The sequence below is a fragment of the Dryobates pubescens genome, chromosome Z (genome assembly GCF_014839835.1).
Source record: "Dryobates pubescens isolate bDryPub1 chromosome Z, bDryPub1.pri, whole genome shotgun sequence".
Lineage (NCBI taxonomy): Eukaryota > Metazoa > Chordata > Aves > Piciformes > Picidae > Dryobates > Dryobates pubescens.
Window position 1 is genome coordinate 116342912 of NC_071657.1, and position 15269 is coordinate 116358180.

At 43.7% G+C, this 15269-nt stretch overlaps 1 protein-coding gene across 1 annotated transcript in view; it reads left to right on the plus strand.

The window, feature by feature from the left end:
- The window catches only part of ITIH5 (inter-alpha-trypsin inhibitor heavy chain 5), a 56585-nt gene that overhangs the window by 25285 nt on the left and 16031 nt on the right, over nucleotides 1–15269 (plus strand). The window contains exons 8-10 of the mRNA XM_009900249.2: nucleotides 274–443; nucleotides 993–1109; nucleotides 13902–14073. Of these exons, the coding sequence (XP_009898551.2) occupies nucleotides 274–443; nucleotides 993–1109; nucleotides 13902–14073 (459 nt within the window). The remainder of the gene's footprint in view (nucleotides 1–273; nucleotides 444–992; nucleotides 1110–13901; nucleotides 14074–15269) is intronic.

Here is a 15269-nt window from a genome sequence, read left to right on the forward strand (position 1 = left end):
GGTTGAATTATCATCCCTGGAAGTTATTAAAAGCTGTGTAGATGTGGAGTTTAGGGACACAGTTTAGTGGTGGACTTGGCAGTTCTGGGTTAACAATTGTAGTTAATGATCCTAAAGGTCTTTTCCAGCTTAAACTATTCTATGATTCAATGACAGTTTCTTTTCCCTGCCATACCACAGACATCTTGGGCCATGGTCATACTGTGTGTGCTCTGCTCAGACATCTGTAAGACAATGGGGAAAACTTGTGCTATTGTGGTTTTATCTCAACAGGTGATGTTTCTCCTCCTCCTTCCACTGTAATTGGACATACCAAAACCTTAGCCAAAGTTACCTTCAATCCCAGTGTTGTTGAGCAAACCAGGATTGCCCGAAATGGTATTTTGGGAGACTTCATAATTAGATATGATGTCAACAGGGAGCTGAGTATTGGGGATGTCCAGGTATCGTATACACAGCTCATCTTTTCCATTTTCTTAACTATACCTGAGATGGTTCAGTTCTGTTGCATGCTCCCAATGTCCCAGAAAACATTTTCCAAGTGAAGCCTAGTTTTCCATATTGTAAGAACTATCCAGAACAAAACCAGCTGGTTGGCATCCCTAAGATGCACTTAAAAACTGCTGATACTGGCTCTGCTGAGTTTATCTTTTTGTATCTGCTTTTCGGTTCTTCAATATACAGTATATGTCTGGATACAAGGCCAGTTCCCCAAATGCATGTTGTAGTTCTGATCCCTGGGTACATTCACTATAACTTTACTGCATTTGGAAAGGAATCCCAATGTCCACCATGGAAGGAGGTATGGGGAGCTTCAGTAGGTTTCTCTAGTCTGGATAAACAGAGGTCCAGGACTGAGAGAGATACCAAGGAGCACTTATATCCTCCAGTGTAGGCACAGACACTGAAAGCAAGATTAGATATACCCAACCAAATACCCTGTAATGATGTGTCAGCTACCTTTGATTCCTGACTTCATTGCTCTTCCACAGATCCTTAATGGGTATTTCGTGCACTACTTCGCCCCTACAGATCTTCCTCCACTGCCAAAGAATGTTGTATTTGTGCTTGACAGCAGTGCTTCCATGGTGGGAACAAAACTGAAACAGGTGAGGTCCTTGCATTTATTATAGACTGGTTGGCTTTAAGATTATAAAGAGCTTGGTTCAGACTTCATCTTATCGGATGGACTCTTCTGCCAAATATTTCCTATCTCAAGGTGAGATGATTTACCTGCAATCAGAAACTGTCATGTTAGTGGGAATAGGATGGGAACATAAGTGCAGAGGACTTCACTGCTCTGTGATGTCCTGGTCAGTGATGTCAAAACTGAGCTAAGGTGCAGTTCTTTTCTGGGCAGTTTGAAGGGAAGAAGAATAGGAAGAATTCCTTGCAAAGTGTACTCAGAAGACCATTGTATACAGCTTAATAGCAGAGAGAAGATGCAGCTGCTCTCTTTAAATTACCTTGGCAAACCCCTTAGCAGTATATAACTCAGTGGGTTCTGTTGAAAAAAACATTCAGTTTACCCCATTTGAGAATCTTTCAGCACAAATCTCAGACATTTTTGCAGGGCACAGTGGATCTCAACATAAGCCAACATGCCAAGCTGAAGGGCACATGCTTAAAACTTTGACAGGCAGTGTTCAGGCTGTTGCCAAAACATTTGTCCTTCTTCAGTTCTCTGAGCTGGACAGATGGAAACTATCTCCAGTTCAGGAATCAAGTAGTTGGCTTGGAAGTGCACTGTACCTGGGGCAATATGCTCTTTCTCTCATCACAGTGTTACTAGTTTAAACTAGGAGTAGAGATGAATTAAAACTTCAGTTCTGTTCTGAATTATTTGGCAGATATATCTCAGGTCTGCATTCATACTGGACAGGTAAGTCTAGTTTCCATCTTGTGCAGAAAAGGAGAAAAGTTCTGATAAGCTTAGTAGTTTGCCCCACAGGCTTGAGAAGTCAGTTGTCTTCTCTCTATTGGATGGTTATATCTTTACCTTCTACTTTCATACCATGGCTAACCTTTCCACATAGGTTGACCCTAATGGAGAGCTGCCAAACAGAAAGGGACCTGGGGGTGCTGATTGACAGCCAACTGAACATGAGCCAGCAGTGTGCCCAGGTGGCCAAGAAGGCCAATGGCATCCTGGCATGCATCAAGAGTAGTGTGGCCAGCAGGAGCAGGGAAGTCATTCTGCCCCTGTACTCAGCCCTGGTTAGGCCACACTTTGAGTACTGTGTCCAGTTCTGGGCCCCTCAGTTTAAGAAGGACATTGAGACACTTGAACATGTCCGGAGAAGGGCAACGGGCTGGGGAGAGGCCTTGAGCACAAGTCCTTGAAAACACAGACCATGGTCATTCTTTGACAGTTCATTGTCTTTGAACAAGGACATTGGGGACATACTTCCCTTCCCCTCTCTGCTAAAAACTTTACCATGTGGTTTTATTGGTGATCATAAATCTTAATTTAGAAGCTATGTCCCCTATTAAATAAAATTATTTCCACTGTGAGCTAAAATGAAGTATGACTTAAGGTTTTCAGTTATCTTCCCCAGTAATAGAGGTAGCAGACAGAGAGTTAACGAACATGCTTAGTGCTGTGCTGAACAAGGTCTTGAATGAAGATGCCTTTTTATCTTTACAAATTCTTGTGGACAGAGGCTGGCTCTTTGCATTCTGTTATCCTTCTGCTGAGAAAATTCCTGCCTTGCCTTACCAAATCCTCAGATATTGGACAAACAGACCCAGTCCTGCATGCTGAAAGCATACAGCCAGCAATACAGGGCTGAACCAGGGAGATTAAGACTCAGAAGGGCTTTGGTGCTAGTGCGAATGGTGCAAGTAGCTCCTTGGGTCAGCAGATTAACCTTGTACTGTGAAGCTTTTATTCTCCTCCTGAGCATATTAGTGTTTCTTTTTCATACACTTACTAGAAACAACATGGCCAGAGATTAACCCTTGAAGGTCTGCTTCATGGCCTGGTTGGCTCCTCCTGCTAAACATACATGAATCTGAGGCTAATTTGTTACAAAGAGGTGCCTCTGGAGCCCAAGTGACAGAAGTGTTTAGTCAGAATCTTTGTCAAAGGTAAACCCATTTTTTTTTTGCTCTGTTTTCTACTTCCTTTGGAAGATTATTCCAGTTAGACATTGGAATAATCTCCAAAGGGAAGTAGTGGATTCCCCTACATTGGACAGTTTTAAGACCCATCTTGACAGGGTGCTGGGCCATCTCACTTAAACTATACTGTTACCTAGAAAGGTTGGACCAGATGGTCCTTGAATCACATAATCACCAAGGTTGGAAGAGACCTCAAAGATCATCAAGTCCAACCTGTTACCACAGACCTCATGACTAAACCATGGCACCAAGTGCTATGTCCAGGTTGGTTCTGGGAGCCACTCATTCTTTGGACAATCATTGGTATGGTATGGAGGAGTTCTATGCGCAGGAAGAACTTATCTTTCTCTACTTTCAACTACTCCAGAAAATAGAACTTTGTGGAATCATGACCTAAATAATAAAAAAACCTTCACACACCTCAGTCCAGGAAAGACTAAAATCTAGGACTGGCTGAATGGCTCTTTTGGTACACTAAGAAAATATGATCAGTTACAGCCATGCTCCATGTTTCCTCAGTGGCCTTCTTACCCAATTGTTTTTGTAATTAAGATGTTTGTTAAATTACAAATATGTCCTCTGGTGGCAGGATACCTCTGAGCAGAGGAAATGCCTCCTTGTTCTCTTTTTCCTTGGACTTTTGCAGCTGTGGTGATCTATGGTGGTGTGTGGAGGGCTAGGAATTCCCATGGGACTGCCTTTCCTCATTTCTCTCCACTGAGTCACATGCAAGTTCAGCTAAAAATATGGCCAGCACTTGTAAAGAGAGCTCTTGCAGGTCAATTGTGGAAACTATGACAAGGGACAGTTTTGAGGGCTGTATAAGCAAGGATGAGAGACATCAGCTGTGCACCCTTTTCTAGAGTAACTCAAGAAGATTTAGTACTCTTCTATTAACTGCTTTAATGATGTTGATGATAAAATGACACAAGGTCAGGATTTCATGCTTCCTGAAGTTCCCTCAATCTAATTGTGAGTCATATATTTTTTTTCCTCTCCCAAGATTTTCTTGTTCCTACATAAATTTATGTCCTTTTGCACCATCCCTTTCTTCCTAAGATATCTTCTAAACAACAATATGTCCAGACCCAGTTGCAAATGTATAAAGTGAGACCAGTTGATGAACTTCATTCAAGTCATTAAGACCTTTGAGACATTCCCTTCACTTCACAGAGACATATATGAACTTTGTGGAGAAGACTGACTACTGTGCATATTCCTCCTGCAGTTTCCATAGCCTCTAGGTTCTAGTATTATCTAGCAGACTCAACTGTGTTACAGCAGTCCACCTCCACTGTACCATTCACCTTCTAGCATTGTCAGGGAGAGAAAGGTCAGAAACAGCAAAAATGAGCATCATCATAAAAAAATTTTCCATGTGTTAAAGACTTAGCAGGTCATTACTGCCATCCCACTGGCAGTGGAAATACTGTTTTTGCCTTCATGAACTTTGTTCCTTCATTTACAAAGTGGCAGTAAGCTCTCTGTGGAAAAACTGCCATTACCAGGAACCAGAAGAGCCTGGAGAGCATGTTATATCTGCAAGGTTTACTGGGAATCAAAATGATATGCCCTTTGAGCTGCCTGACCTGATTTATATGGTATCTTTGGCCAGGTAGAGGGGTTCAAGCAGAATTACATCAGTATAACTAGGAGAAGAAAGGGTCATTTATAGGTTCACCACCTTGTGATTGGCATGATTATCCCCAGCTTCACTGACCATACTGAAGAATTACCTGTATCAACTTGTAACCCTGTGTTATAGAAAAAGCATGTTCCAGCCTATGAATGTGTCCACAAGAGGATGGATTTGCAGATATTTTGCAGAAATGCAGTAAAATGTAGTTGTTTCAACCACAGATTCATTTCACATTATCTCTCCCACATGAGTTAAACAGTTGGCTACACCACAAGCCTGGCAACTTGTCAATGGTAGTGTGCCAGACCATAATTTTCTTTGAGGTTAATTGCATTACGAGAAACTCAGCTGAAGCCGAGACCTGCTGCATATTTGCAAGCACTTTATTTGCCTGCATCCATCCAAGGGATGCTGTTGGTACTCTTGATCTGTGACCCAAACTGTCTGATCTCTTCTCAGGGCCTGAATCTCTTTGGTACACATAGAATAGTTCAGGTTGGAAGAGGCTCAGTACACAGACTCTGAGTAGTTTCAGAGTGGTGAGAGAGGGCAAACATAAGCCTGAACACTGAATGTTCTCACTCCAAACTCTACTGACTTCTGTTGGTTTCTGCAGCCTGTGGGCTTGTTGACCACTAGTCTAAATAATGGCTGCTCCCCAGGAGAGCTACCTTAAATCACTGGGGGACTTTGGAAAAAATGCTAATTCTAATTACAGCTTTAATGAGTTTAAAGCTACTGTGAAGAGGAAAGATTTGTCACTTTTTCCATTTCTGCTGGAAAACAACAGCTTAAGTGAAGGAAGAACCAGCTTCAGGCAGCTGCCTCCTGCTTGAGGATATACAAGAACAAAGTCATCTCAGTCCTCTTTGTAGATGTGAATATGGAATATAAAAACTACTGCAGTAAATAAGACATCAGATCCATACAGATTTTAACTGTCCATCTTCCAAGAAAGATGCAAGTACTTATAATGCAGCAAAATAATCTGCCTTCCCCAGACCCTAAAACTTCTACATAATGAAAAGACCACACAAAGAAAAAAGTAACCTTCAAAGTAAGATATCTTCAGCTGCTCAGGACAGGGAGCATCTGCATCTGGCCTCAGGACTAACCACCAACATGTCCCTAGGTGATTCATTTTGTGATGAGGCAGTAGAAGTAGAGAAAAAACTTCCCAATAGAAATGGGAGGTTCTTTAATTGGATTCAGAGTAAATAGGATGCAGAGGCAAGTGCAGAGTTTGGCTTGGAAATGCCGTTGAGGCTTGAACTGAAACCCCCCTCCATCAAAGAATTAACTGAAAACAGGTGTTACTGAAGGGAGGACACAGCCCACTGACCACCAGATAAGTGCATAGTGAAAAGGAAGGGAATAAATCAAGCTTGGAAAGTCAGAACTGAGTCAGTCATTAAGATTTATGACTATGCATAGCTGAGAGAGAGCTAAAGACAACTACCAGTCTGTTTCTTGCTGTGAGACTCAGACTGGGACTGAGAGCCCAATAGGTTACCCAATTTAGGCTGGAGCTTAAATTGGTTTAAATGGGCAGGAATGTGGGTGGAGGCCCCAGGTGAGGCTGGTAAGAGCCATTAAAGCCTATTAGTAGGTTCAAGACCTTAGCACACATATGCAAGTCTGTAAAGCTATAGATCTGGGTTTCTTTAATAGTCCTTTTCAAGCCCAAATGCTGTATTTCTGGAGCAATATATGGAAGCTAGACCTGGTTTCTGTTATTTTTTTTAATTGTGGATCCATCATGTGAACTTAGGTAGGTTGGTTGTACTTGTCTTTTTGTAGAGCCTTGTCTGTTTAACTGGCAAACCCGTGGCTGTGCTTATGACTGTACAGGATCCCCCAAGACTAAAAGACACTTGGTCTTTCCTAAGACTTAAGCTATTAGTCTAATGTTGCTTACAACAACTCTGCTATTTCCAAGTAAATATCACTTCACCTTGATATTACATGTGGTTCAACTGGGACAGTCTGCTTCTAACTGTGAAGAGCAGCTGAAGCTCAGAAGTGTTTGTGAGGCCTTGTGTGAGCCTCCTGGAGTGAGGTTTTCCATGATAATTTACTGTGTGAAGTTATGAAACTGTTCATAGGCAGTTCTGGCTCAGCTGTCCTCATGATGTAATTTGTGGTCTCCTAGGAATGAAGGATGTGATACTACCTGTTTCATGAGCTGAGAGATTTTCTTTGGATACCCCTAATGTAGCAGCTTCATCTTCTCTAAAACATCTGTTTTCTTCTCTGCAGAGTTTTGGGCAAAGACTTGGCCTATGCTCATGTCTGAGACAGTGGCTTGGGGTGGAAGTGGGCAAGAGAAAGGGCTGCAGGCAGAGATGTACAGGATGGAGTTGGGATCCTGGAGCTGGAAATGCTGAGGGGATTTAGAAATATGGAAAATGTGAAGGGGACCAGGTGTTGGAGGGATGTGAGAGGCTTGTGGCAGGCTCTCAGGTGAGAAAAGAGGCAAATTTGCTTTTAAAAATGGTTTAGTGTGCTTGTATTGCTTAGCACCCAGAGCAAAAGTGCTGGGTCTTTGCAACCCTCATCATCATCCGTCACTCACTGAAGGTGAAAATGGCGAATTCATGTCTAAAAGTAAGAGTTATGGCAGTTCAAGGGAAAAGGCCAGGGCTTTCTCTTAGCAGATTACCTGAACAGATAGCATGTTCTGAAAATAGTTTAGAAAGCTTCAAAACTGACAGGCTTTTGACAGCCGAGGCACACTGTGAGTGAGTGGGTACATGATGAAGAGTGGAGGATAAGCACCATAAAAGCGTAATGACCCGTGTCTCAGCTATGCTGTGCAGCATAGCAGATAATGGTTGCTGAAATCCAGGGGATGTGTTGTGGACAGCCTCTTGGGCATGTCAGCTCTTCCCAGCACTGTGCCAGCAGTTGATCTGTGTCACAGAGAATGAAAGTCCTGACTTGTTTCTAAAGTTTTCATGTGCTGGAACTAGCTCCATCTTCTGAGGATGGCCAGAGGGAGAGATGTCAAACTCTACAGTGAGGACAAGGGGCTTTTCCCCCTTTTTGTTGACTTTTTGCTTCTGGCTCCATGGAAATTGCTTGTCATGCTGACAGGGTTGGGGTCTGAGTGTCTGACTGGCATATTATAGGATGTGATGCCACTTAAAATGAGCTAAGCACCAGACAAGAATATGGCCTTCATGCACCACTGTGCCAATCTGGCTGTCTGCCTAGTTCGTCCCATTGTATCCAGTGGGGTTATTTCAGCATGGCACTATGAGGCAGCCTTTACACTTTGACTTATTGCACAGAAATGTTTTCTGCTCCAGATCTGATCCATAGGGCACTGCTGATAAATATTCAGAGTAATGACGCTTGGTGCTGATAAGAGTTTGCCTCCTTAAATCTTTGTCTGGCATTTATTTATACCCTCAATGCTGCAATGAGATTGCAAAGGCTGAGCATCTACCCTGACCTCTGGGAATGTGAAACTCCATGAAACTCCAGTTCCTGAGGCACCAGATAATCTTGCAATTTTTTATGGGTTTAGCCTCACCATCCTGTTGGATGCTAGAGAAGTGAGTTACCCCAACTAAAGGTTAAACTTGCCCATATCCTTGAAGAAAATTTTATTTTCCACTGAGCAGAAATCCAGTGCTTAAATGCCCTGGACTAGTGTGGAGCTGAGCGATTTACTCCATGTCAAGTGGAAAATCTCTCTCATAAGAGGCAATGAAAACAGTTGCTCTAAGTGTTGAAGTATTTCTTTTGCAGATGGAGAAACTACAAAGCAACTTTTCCTCAGGCAATACAGGGAATCAGCAATGTTCAATTTGCTAGCAAGGGATCTGTGATGTTCAGGCATGCAAGGCTGGACCACAGACTAGAGATAGACCTTCATTGTCCAACCAAACTCCCTCCAGTGTAAAACAAAATGCTTGTTGTCCAGAATTGTGAAGGAGTTTTCCTTGGGTTACACGGCCAGTGTCTACTGGGGGAAAGAACAAAGATACATTGACAGGGAAAGAGTTAGCTGCAGTCCCTGAACTGCATAATGCCCCCAGTAGAGGAAGAAAGGGAAGATTGTCCTCCCCAAAAGGGGAATGGAAGAAGGAAAAAGAAAAAAGAAAAAAATAATCCAGGAATGAACTTCTGGATTAACCCCCACTTTTTGATACAAAAGTCCCTGTTACTGGCATGTGGTCTGTGTTACGTGGGCAGAAAGGAAACTGGGGCACAGAGGAAAGCAGAATTTGTAAGATGCTTCAGACCTCAACAGGGATGACACTGCCCAAACCTTTGCTCTTTCTGTGCCTCTCCTTCCTATAATGTGCCAGTGGTGCTCACACTGCCTTTTCCATGGCTGCTGGTTTCCAAACCAAGCCTATGGCAGCATTTCATCTGATCCTGACAGCATATGAAAGTGTGACTTTCATGCCAGCCTGCCCTCTAAGTGTTAATCCCTCTGACAGACTATGGGCAGATTGTTGATTGGAAAACTCACCTCTGGGCCTTTTTATTAGCTTCCTGTGCAAGTTTGGAAAGGGAAAGGTATGAACCAAAGCATAGAGGATACTGAGGGGGAGAGAGGAGTTGTTGTTTGATTCTGTTTTCTTTTTGGAGGGGTGCGTGTGTCTGTTGTTTTTTGGTGTTTTGTTTGTTTGAGTTATTTGTTTGGTTTGTTTGGGTTTTTTTTTGGTGTTCTGTTTTTTTCCCCTGTGCTTCCTTTCAGTGTTTTGCCAAACAACATATTTACTTGTACTCCTCCTCACTGTAGGAGATCTAGTTTCTGAGCCCTTCTCTGCACTGTTGCACTCTCAGACAAGATACTGAACAGAGCTATGGGTTCCTAATTCCCTTTGAGCTTATGCTTAGTGCCTTCAGCTCCTTTCTTGTCAAATATGGTTTCTCACATGAGATCTGGAAAGTCAAAATAAAGATTACTAGAAGTTGTGGCATCTTTTCAGCATGTGGTTCCATGTAGTCCCATGTCTGCTGTCTGCAGGGACTGTTCTTGTGCATCTCTTTCAGCTGATGGGTACTGACTTCCAAAGGCTTTGGTTGTGAATGCTTTCCCCTCTGCTAGCCATGCTCTTCAGACTGACTGATCTCAAGCCCACGCTGTACTCTGGTGCTGGCTGAAGCTGGAAAGGGGCTGTGTCACTTGTGTCAATGTCTTGCTGGCCAGCTGTTGCAAGGGCAGATGGCAGCTGTGTTTGGGTGCAGCCAAGGACTGCCAAGTGACCTCAGAGCACTGGTGGGGTGGGTGCTAGGAGAGCTCTCTGTTTCTGCAGTGACCTGCTATCCATATAGCAATGCATTCAGCATGAACTGAGAGGGTTTTTTGACTCCTCTTTTTATGGTCTGGCATGGAGCTTGCACAGAAGACGTGGGCCTAGGATGAAGCACTTACAAGTGTTTCTAGGCAATGGAAAGTGTGAATATGTGGGTTTGGGACATGCATTATAATGAGGTGTTTGAATTCGTCTGTTGCTTCATAGCAGGGCCAACGTTTGGCAATGCCACAGCATCTAACAACCACACATTGTCTCCCTTTGAACTGCACAATTTTCAGAGTAGCCAGGCTTTGCTCTCGCTCTGCTCCTCAAACAACCAAGAGACTGTGGGAGAAATGTCATCAAGACTTAAATTCCTCCTAATAGGTACCCAAATGGTCTGACATCATCCCAGATGTTTCTGAGGCAACTCTTTGACCCAAGAAAAGGCTGAAGCCTCTCAGCTTTCCCCTGGGAGTATCTTTTCCCATGCTTTGCTCCACCAGTGTTTAAGCAAAGTGAGGTCTGTCAGAGCTAGACCCAAGGGCCAAGTACAGAGGTGATAATTCCCAGGCAAGGAGCAGTAGAGCCGAGGGAGCTCTTCTCTTTCTACTGTTGCTTGTGATCATACAGCCCCAAATCATCTCAGCTGTGATTCATGGCCCTTAGCAAGCAAGAACTAGAAAAGCAGCCTGCATGTCCGGGTATTGGTGTGGAGAAGCCAGTGAAGACCAGAGTGGTGCTTAGGAGCTCTGAACTTGTAAACATCAGAAGACACACCAGATTGATCATTTAGACAGTGCAAGCAAATCTTAGCTTCCCACCATTTCTGATGTATAGATAAAAACTGTGACAGTTTTATGACAGCTGTGGTCATCCAACTTGTGCTTAGCTGTAGACCATGACCATTCTGCTCCATATTTGGGGAGTGATATTTTGTAACCCTGGAGGTGACTGTTGGAAGCCCTAGGTTGCAGCTGTGCTGACAGCACATTCACCAGCTCTACTTCTGGACTCAAATGCACTGGAGTGGCAAATCAGTCTTCACATTTCAGTTTACTTTCATGCCTGCCAATCTGGGGGAAATAGAGGAATCTTCCTCCAGTGAGTTACCATCTTTTAAATCATGATGTAAAACTTGCCTCTGACAGCTACAAACTATTCCCAGCACGCAAAAATGGATTTTACCTTCCCCCTGCCCCCAGATATTCTGTATTACCATTTTCTGATATCCTCTCCTTTAATCATTGTTCCACCCTCCACATAAAAATACATTTACCTAGGCAAGCACATTGAGAGAAGTGTTGCACCTTAGAGCACCTGGGTGATGGACACTTAAACTGGTTTTCCTCAGTGTGAGTGGGTTAGATTTGTGCCCCGCTTATCCACAAAATGAAACGGTGTTATATGCAGACTTGTTGAGGAATGATCTTGGCACTCACCAGAGAAAAAATGGTTAATATTCTGTCTCACAGAGAATGCCTTTGGCATGAGTTTCAGTGCAATGAGTCACTGGGGCCAGGCAGGAGTGGAAGTGCAAAGACCCCATCTTCATCAGCAGAGCAGCTTGGGAATCCTTAGCTCTTGGCTCCTCTAAACAAGGAGAAATTCCAGCTGCAGCCTTACAAGGATGGAAAGAGAAGCCTGCTGCCCTGTTTTGTCTGAAGCTCCTGCTAGGCACACTCTGAACAAAGAGCTCTGCAGATCCTTGTGCAGGGTCTGGAGGAGACTGGAGAAAAAGTCTGGGCACCCATAGCTCTGTTCATAGATGCATTCCTAAGGATTTCAAGCAGTCCACTTTTACCAAGATATTCTTCTTTCTTAAAGTCACTTTTGCTTGCCAGCTCCTGAAACATATCCGGCTCTCCAAAGGCAAGTCACATCTCTCTTATAGCCTGTTTATGAGTGAGGAATATTGGTAGCAAAGCATTTGTTGCCCCCTTGTGAGGACTACAATCTTTGGAGTAAACCTGCAAGTTATTTTGGGGTGGGAGAAGAAATGGAAACATGTTCAGATGAGCAACACAGAGCACTCAAGGAAAGGTGGAGAGCCAGTTCAGCTCCTTTTGGCTTCAGTAAGCACTGTAATGTTCAGGACTGGGCAGGATAAGGTATTGAGGTGAGTCCCACCTTCTCTCTGGTTGAGCTACTCAGTCTTTTGAAGGCAATACTGGGAGACAGTGTCTTCCAGACAATGACTCAGCCCATGGTAAAACCCACCCAAAACAGATGGGATGGATTACTCTCTGGAGGTATCTTCCCCTGGCTAGAGAGGGATTAGATGCAAGCCCAGCTTTTTGATGACTGAGTTGGGAAAGATGAATCCCACCCTTCATTTTTGCTGGGGATGAGGTAAAAGCTACAGAAGAATGAACCATATGGCCTCTTTTATATTTGCTTTGGAGCAAAACCATGTGCATACATGAATACTTGTACAAGGGTTTGTGTGTATGTATATATGTTACATAAATTAAGAGAGGTTTTTATTGAATTTGCAGAGGCAAGCACATGGTAGAGATTCCAGAATCCAGGCTGTCTGTGCATGTTCATTAAATTATGACAGAACATTTTCCTGGGGAAAAAAATTACTTCACTGTGACAAAAATAAGACAAAAAGGAAAGAGTGGTTGAAAAAAAGGGGAGTGAGAGTGTTGTATTTTCTAGGAAAGTCTGTGTCAGTTTCCTTCTGACTCCTTTTGCAGTTCTAGCTTGGATGCTGCGTTGGCATGTTGCTGGAAAAACAACTTGCCTGGGCAGAACTGACAAGCAGGAAGACACTGCAGTGACTAGTCAGGGCTTCTTTTTATATCTTGTATATTTGAACACAGTAGCTTAAACATTTCTGGATTGCTGGAACTCTTCATTAGATTCTGTATATACCAGTAAGTGTCCTGCACAAGCTTGACCTGGATAAGCTGAAGAAGTGACCCTGTGTGAACCTCATGAAGTTCAACAAGGCCAAATGAAACATCCTGCGCCTGAGTAGAGGCAGTCTTCAGTATCAATACAGGCTGGGGTATGATGTGATTTACAGCAGCCTGGTGGATAAGGACTTGGGGATACTGGTAGATGAAAAGCTAGATATGAGCTCACAAGAAAGCCAATCACATCCTGGGCTGCATCAAAAGAAGCATGACTAGCAGATTGAGACAGGTGATTCTGTTGCCTTGCTCTGGTGGGACCACACCAGAGTCCTAATGCTAGCTGTGGAGTCCTCATCACAAGAACAACATGAACCTTTTGGAGCAGGTGCAGAGGAGGCCGCAAAAATTATGAAAGGGCTGGAACCCCTCTGCTGTGAGGACAGGCTGAGGAAGATGGGCTTGTTCAGCCTGGAGAAGAGAAGGCTCCAGGGAGACTTTCTTGCCACCATTCAGTACTTAAAGGGGGCCTATAAGAAAGATGGGGACAGTCTTTTTATCAGGGCCTGCTGTGACAAGACAAAGGGTGATAGTTTAAAACAAAGAGGGGAGATTCATCCTAAATCTAAAGAAAAAATACTTTCCAGTGAAGGTGGTGAAACACTGCCCCAGGGTGGCCAGAGAGGTGGTAGGAGCCCCATAGCTGAAAACATTCCAGGTGAGATTGGATAAGGCTTTGAGCAACCTGATCTAGTTGAAGATGTCCCTGCTGACTGCAGGTGGGTTGCAGGAATGCCTCTCCACTAGCTGTGGTTGCCCAAGGCCTCACCCAATCTGTCATTAAACACCTTCACGAAGTCCTTCTCTGGACTTGCCCCAACAGTTCTATGTCCTTTACGATGGGGACACCAGAACAGGATGCAGTATTCAAGATCAGCAAACATCTTCAGAATTAAATTCTTGCTTACTAAAGCAGTGACTGTTCTGCCTACTGCTTTCTTTTTTCCCCCCTCTTTCTAGACCAAAGAAGCTCTCTTCACAATTCTCCAGGACCTCAGACCTGAAGACCACTTCAATATCATTGGCTTTTCCAACCGAATAAAGGTCTGGCAGAAGGACCGGCTGGTGCCAGTCACTCCAAATAATATAAGAGATGCCAAAAAGTACATCCATAACATGTCGCCTACTGGAGGTATGATCTAGAGTTATGAACAGGATTCATTTTGCTGTCCAATTAATTATACCAGAATGGAGAGTGGTGAATGTGGTCCTGTAGCACGTAGAAGTAAAAAGACATTGGGACTTGGGTTATGGGACAAAGGGACCCTTTTATCACCTCCACTCAGGTTTATATGACACAAGGATATATATCCTTTATCAGAATACATGATGGGAAGGTGTCCACAGATTCAGTTGTATGACCTGATATATTTACTACAGCCAAATTGGGCAGATTCTCTTATTTATCTGGTGAGACCCTCAGAGTGGGAAAATTGCCCAGGTTATTTCTTGAGGACACAGGAAAAAATACCATAACCTGGTGGAAGTCAAATAGGGCCAGCATTTGTGCAGTGTATGAAAGCTCATGTATAAACAGGCACATGGTTTTGTCTGAGTAGGAATTCCACAGATGGACTAATCCAGTGTTGGCTATGGGATTGCCTTCTTCAAGAGCTGGATCTCTCTCTGTTACTGTTGCCTTCTTGTCTCTGTTGAGTTGCAGCCAGAGTGATATTTAAGGATTTCTTGTCTTCTTTTTCACTTGTGCCTTGTTGCCAGGAGAGAAAAGGAGGGAGGAGGAGACCCCAGAACAGTGGCAGAGTGCTGGCATGATTTGGAGTTTTGTTTGTCTCCTTTGAGGCTCTGGACACTTAAGTTAGTGAGGTTTGTAATCAAACATACTTTGGCCAGAGTGCCCATCCTAGCTGAGCACTCCCCAGGAAAGCAGAGAGATGCAGAATGACCCATGCAAGCAGTCACAGCTGGTAGAAGCTCAAACAGGGCCTTCCCATGGCTGACCCTGAGCAGTGGCCACACCTAACTAAGGAAACCATCTGATGGAAAACCACAGCAAACAGGATGGTTCGCTGTACTGTTTGCATTCTGAGAGGAAGAGTTTAGGAAGTGGTCAAGAGACCTGCCCAGTTAAACAGCTACCAATAGTGGGATTAAAATCTGAGTACAAAGCTTTTAACTTCTGGAATTCCAAGAGTTGTGCAGGAACCAGCTGAGCTTGCTCATGAACCTGCCAGAGAATAAAAGTAGAAGGAAATGATTAACACAGGTTCAACAGGAAGGTGCAGTGAGTACCACTATAGGCCAGCAGTACTTTAGTTTTGGCTGACTGCATTTTCCCTATAAAGATGGTGGTGTTTGAATATCTTCCAG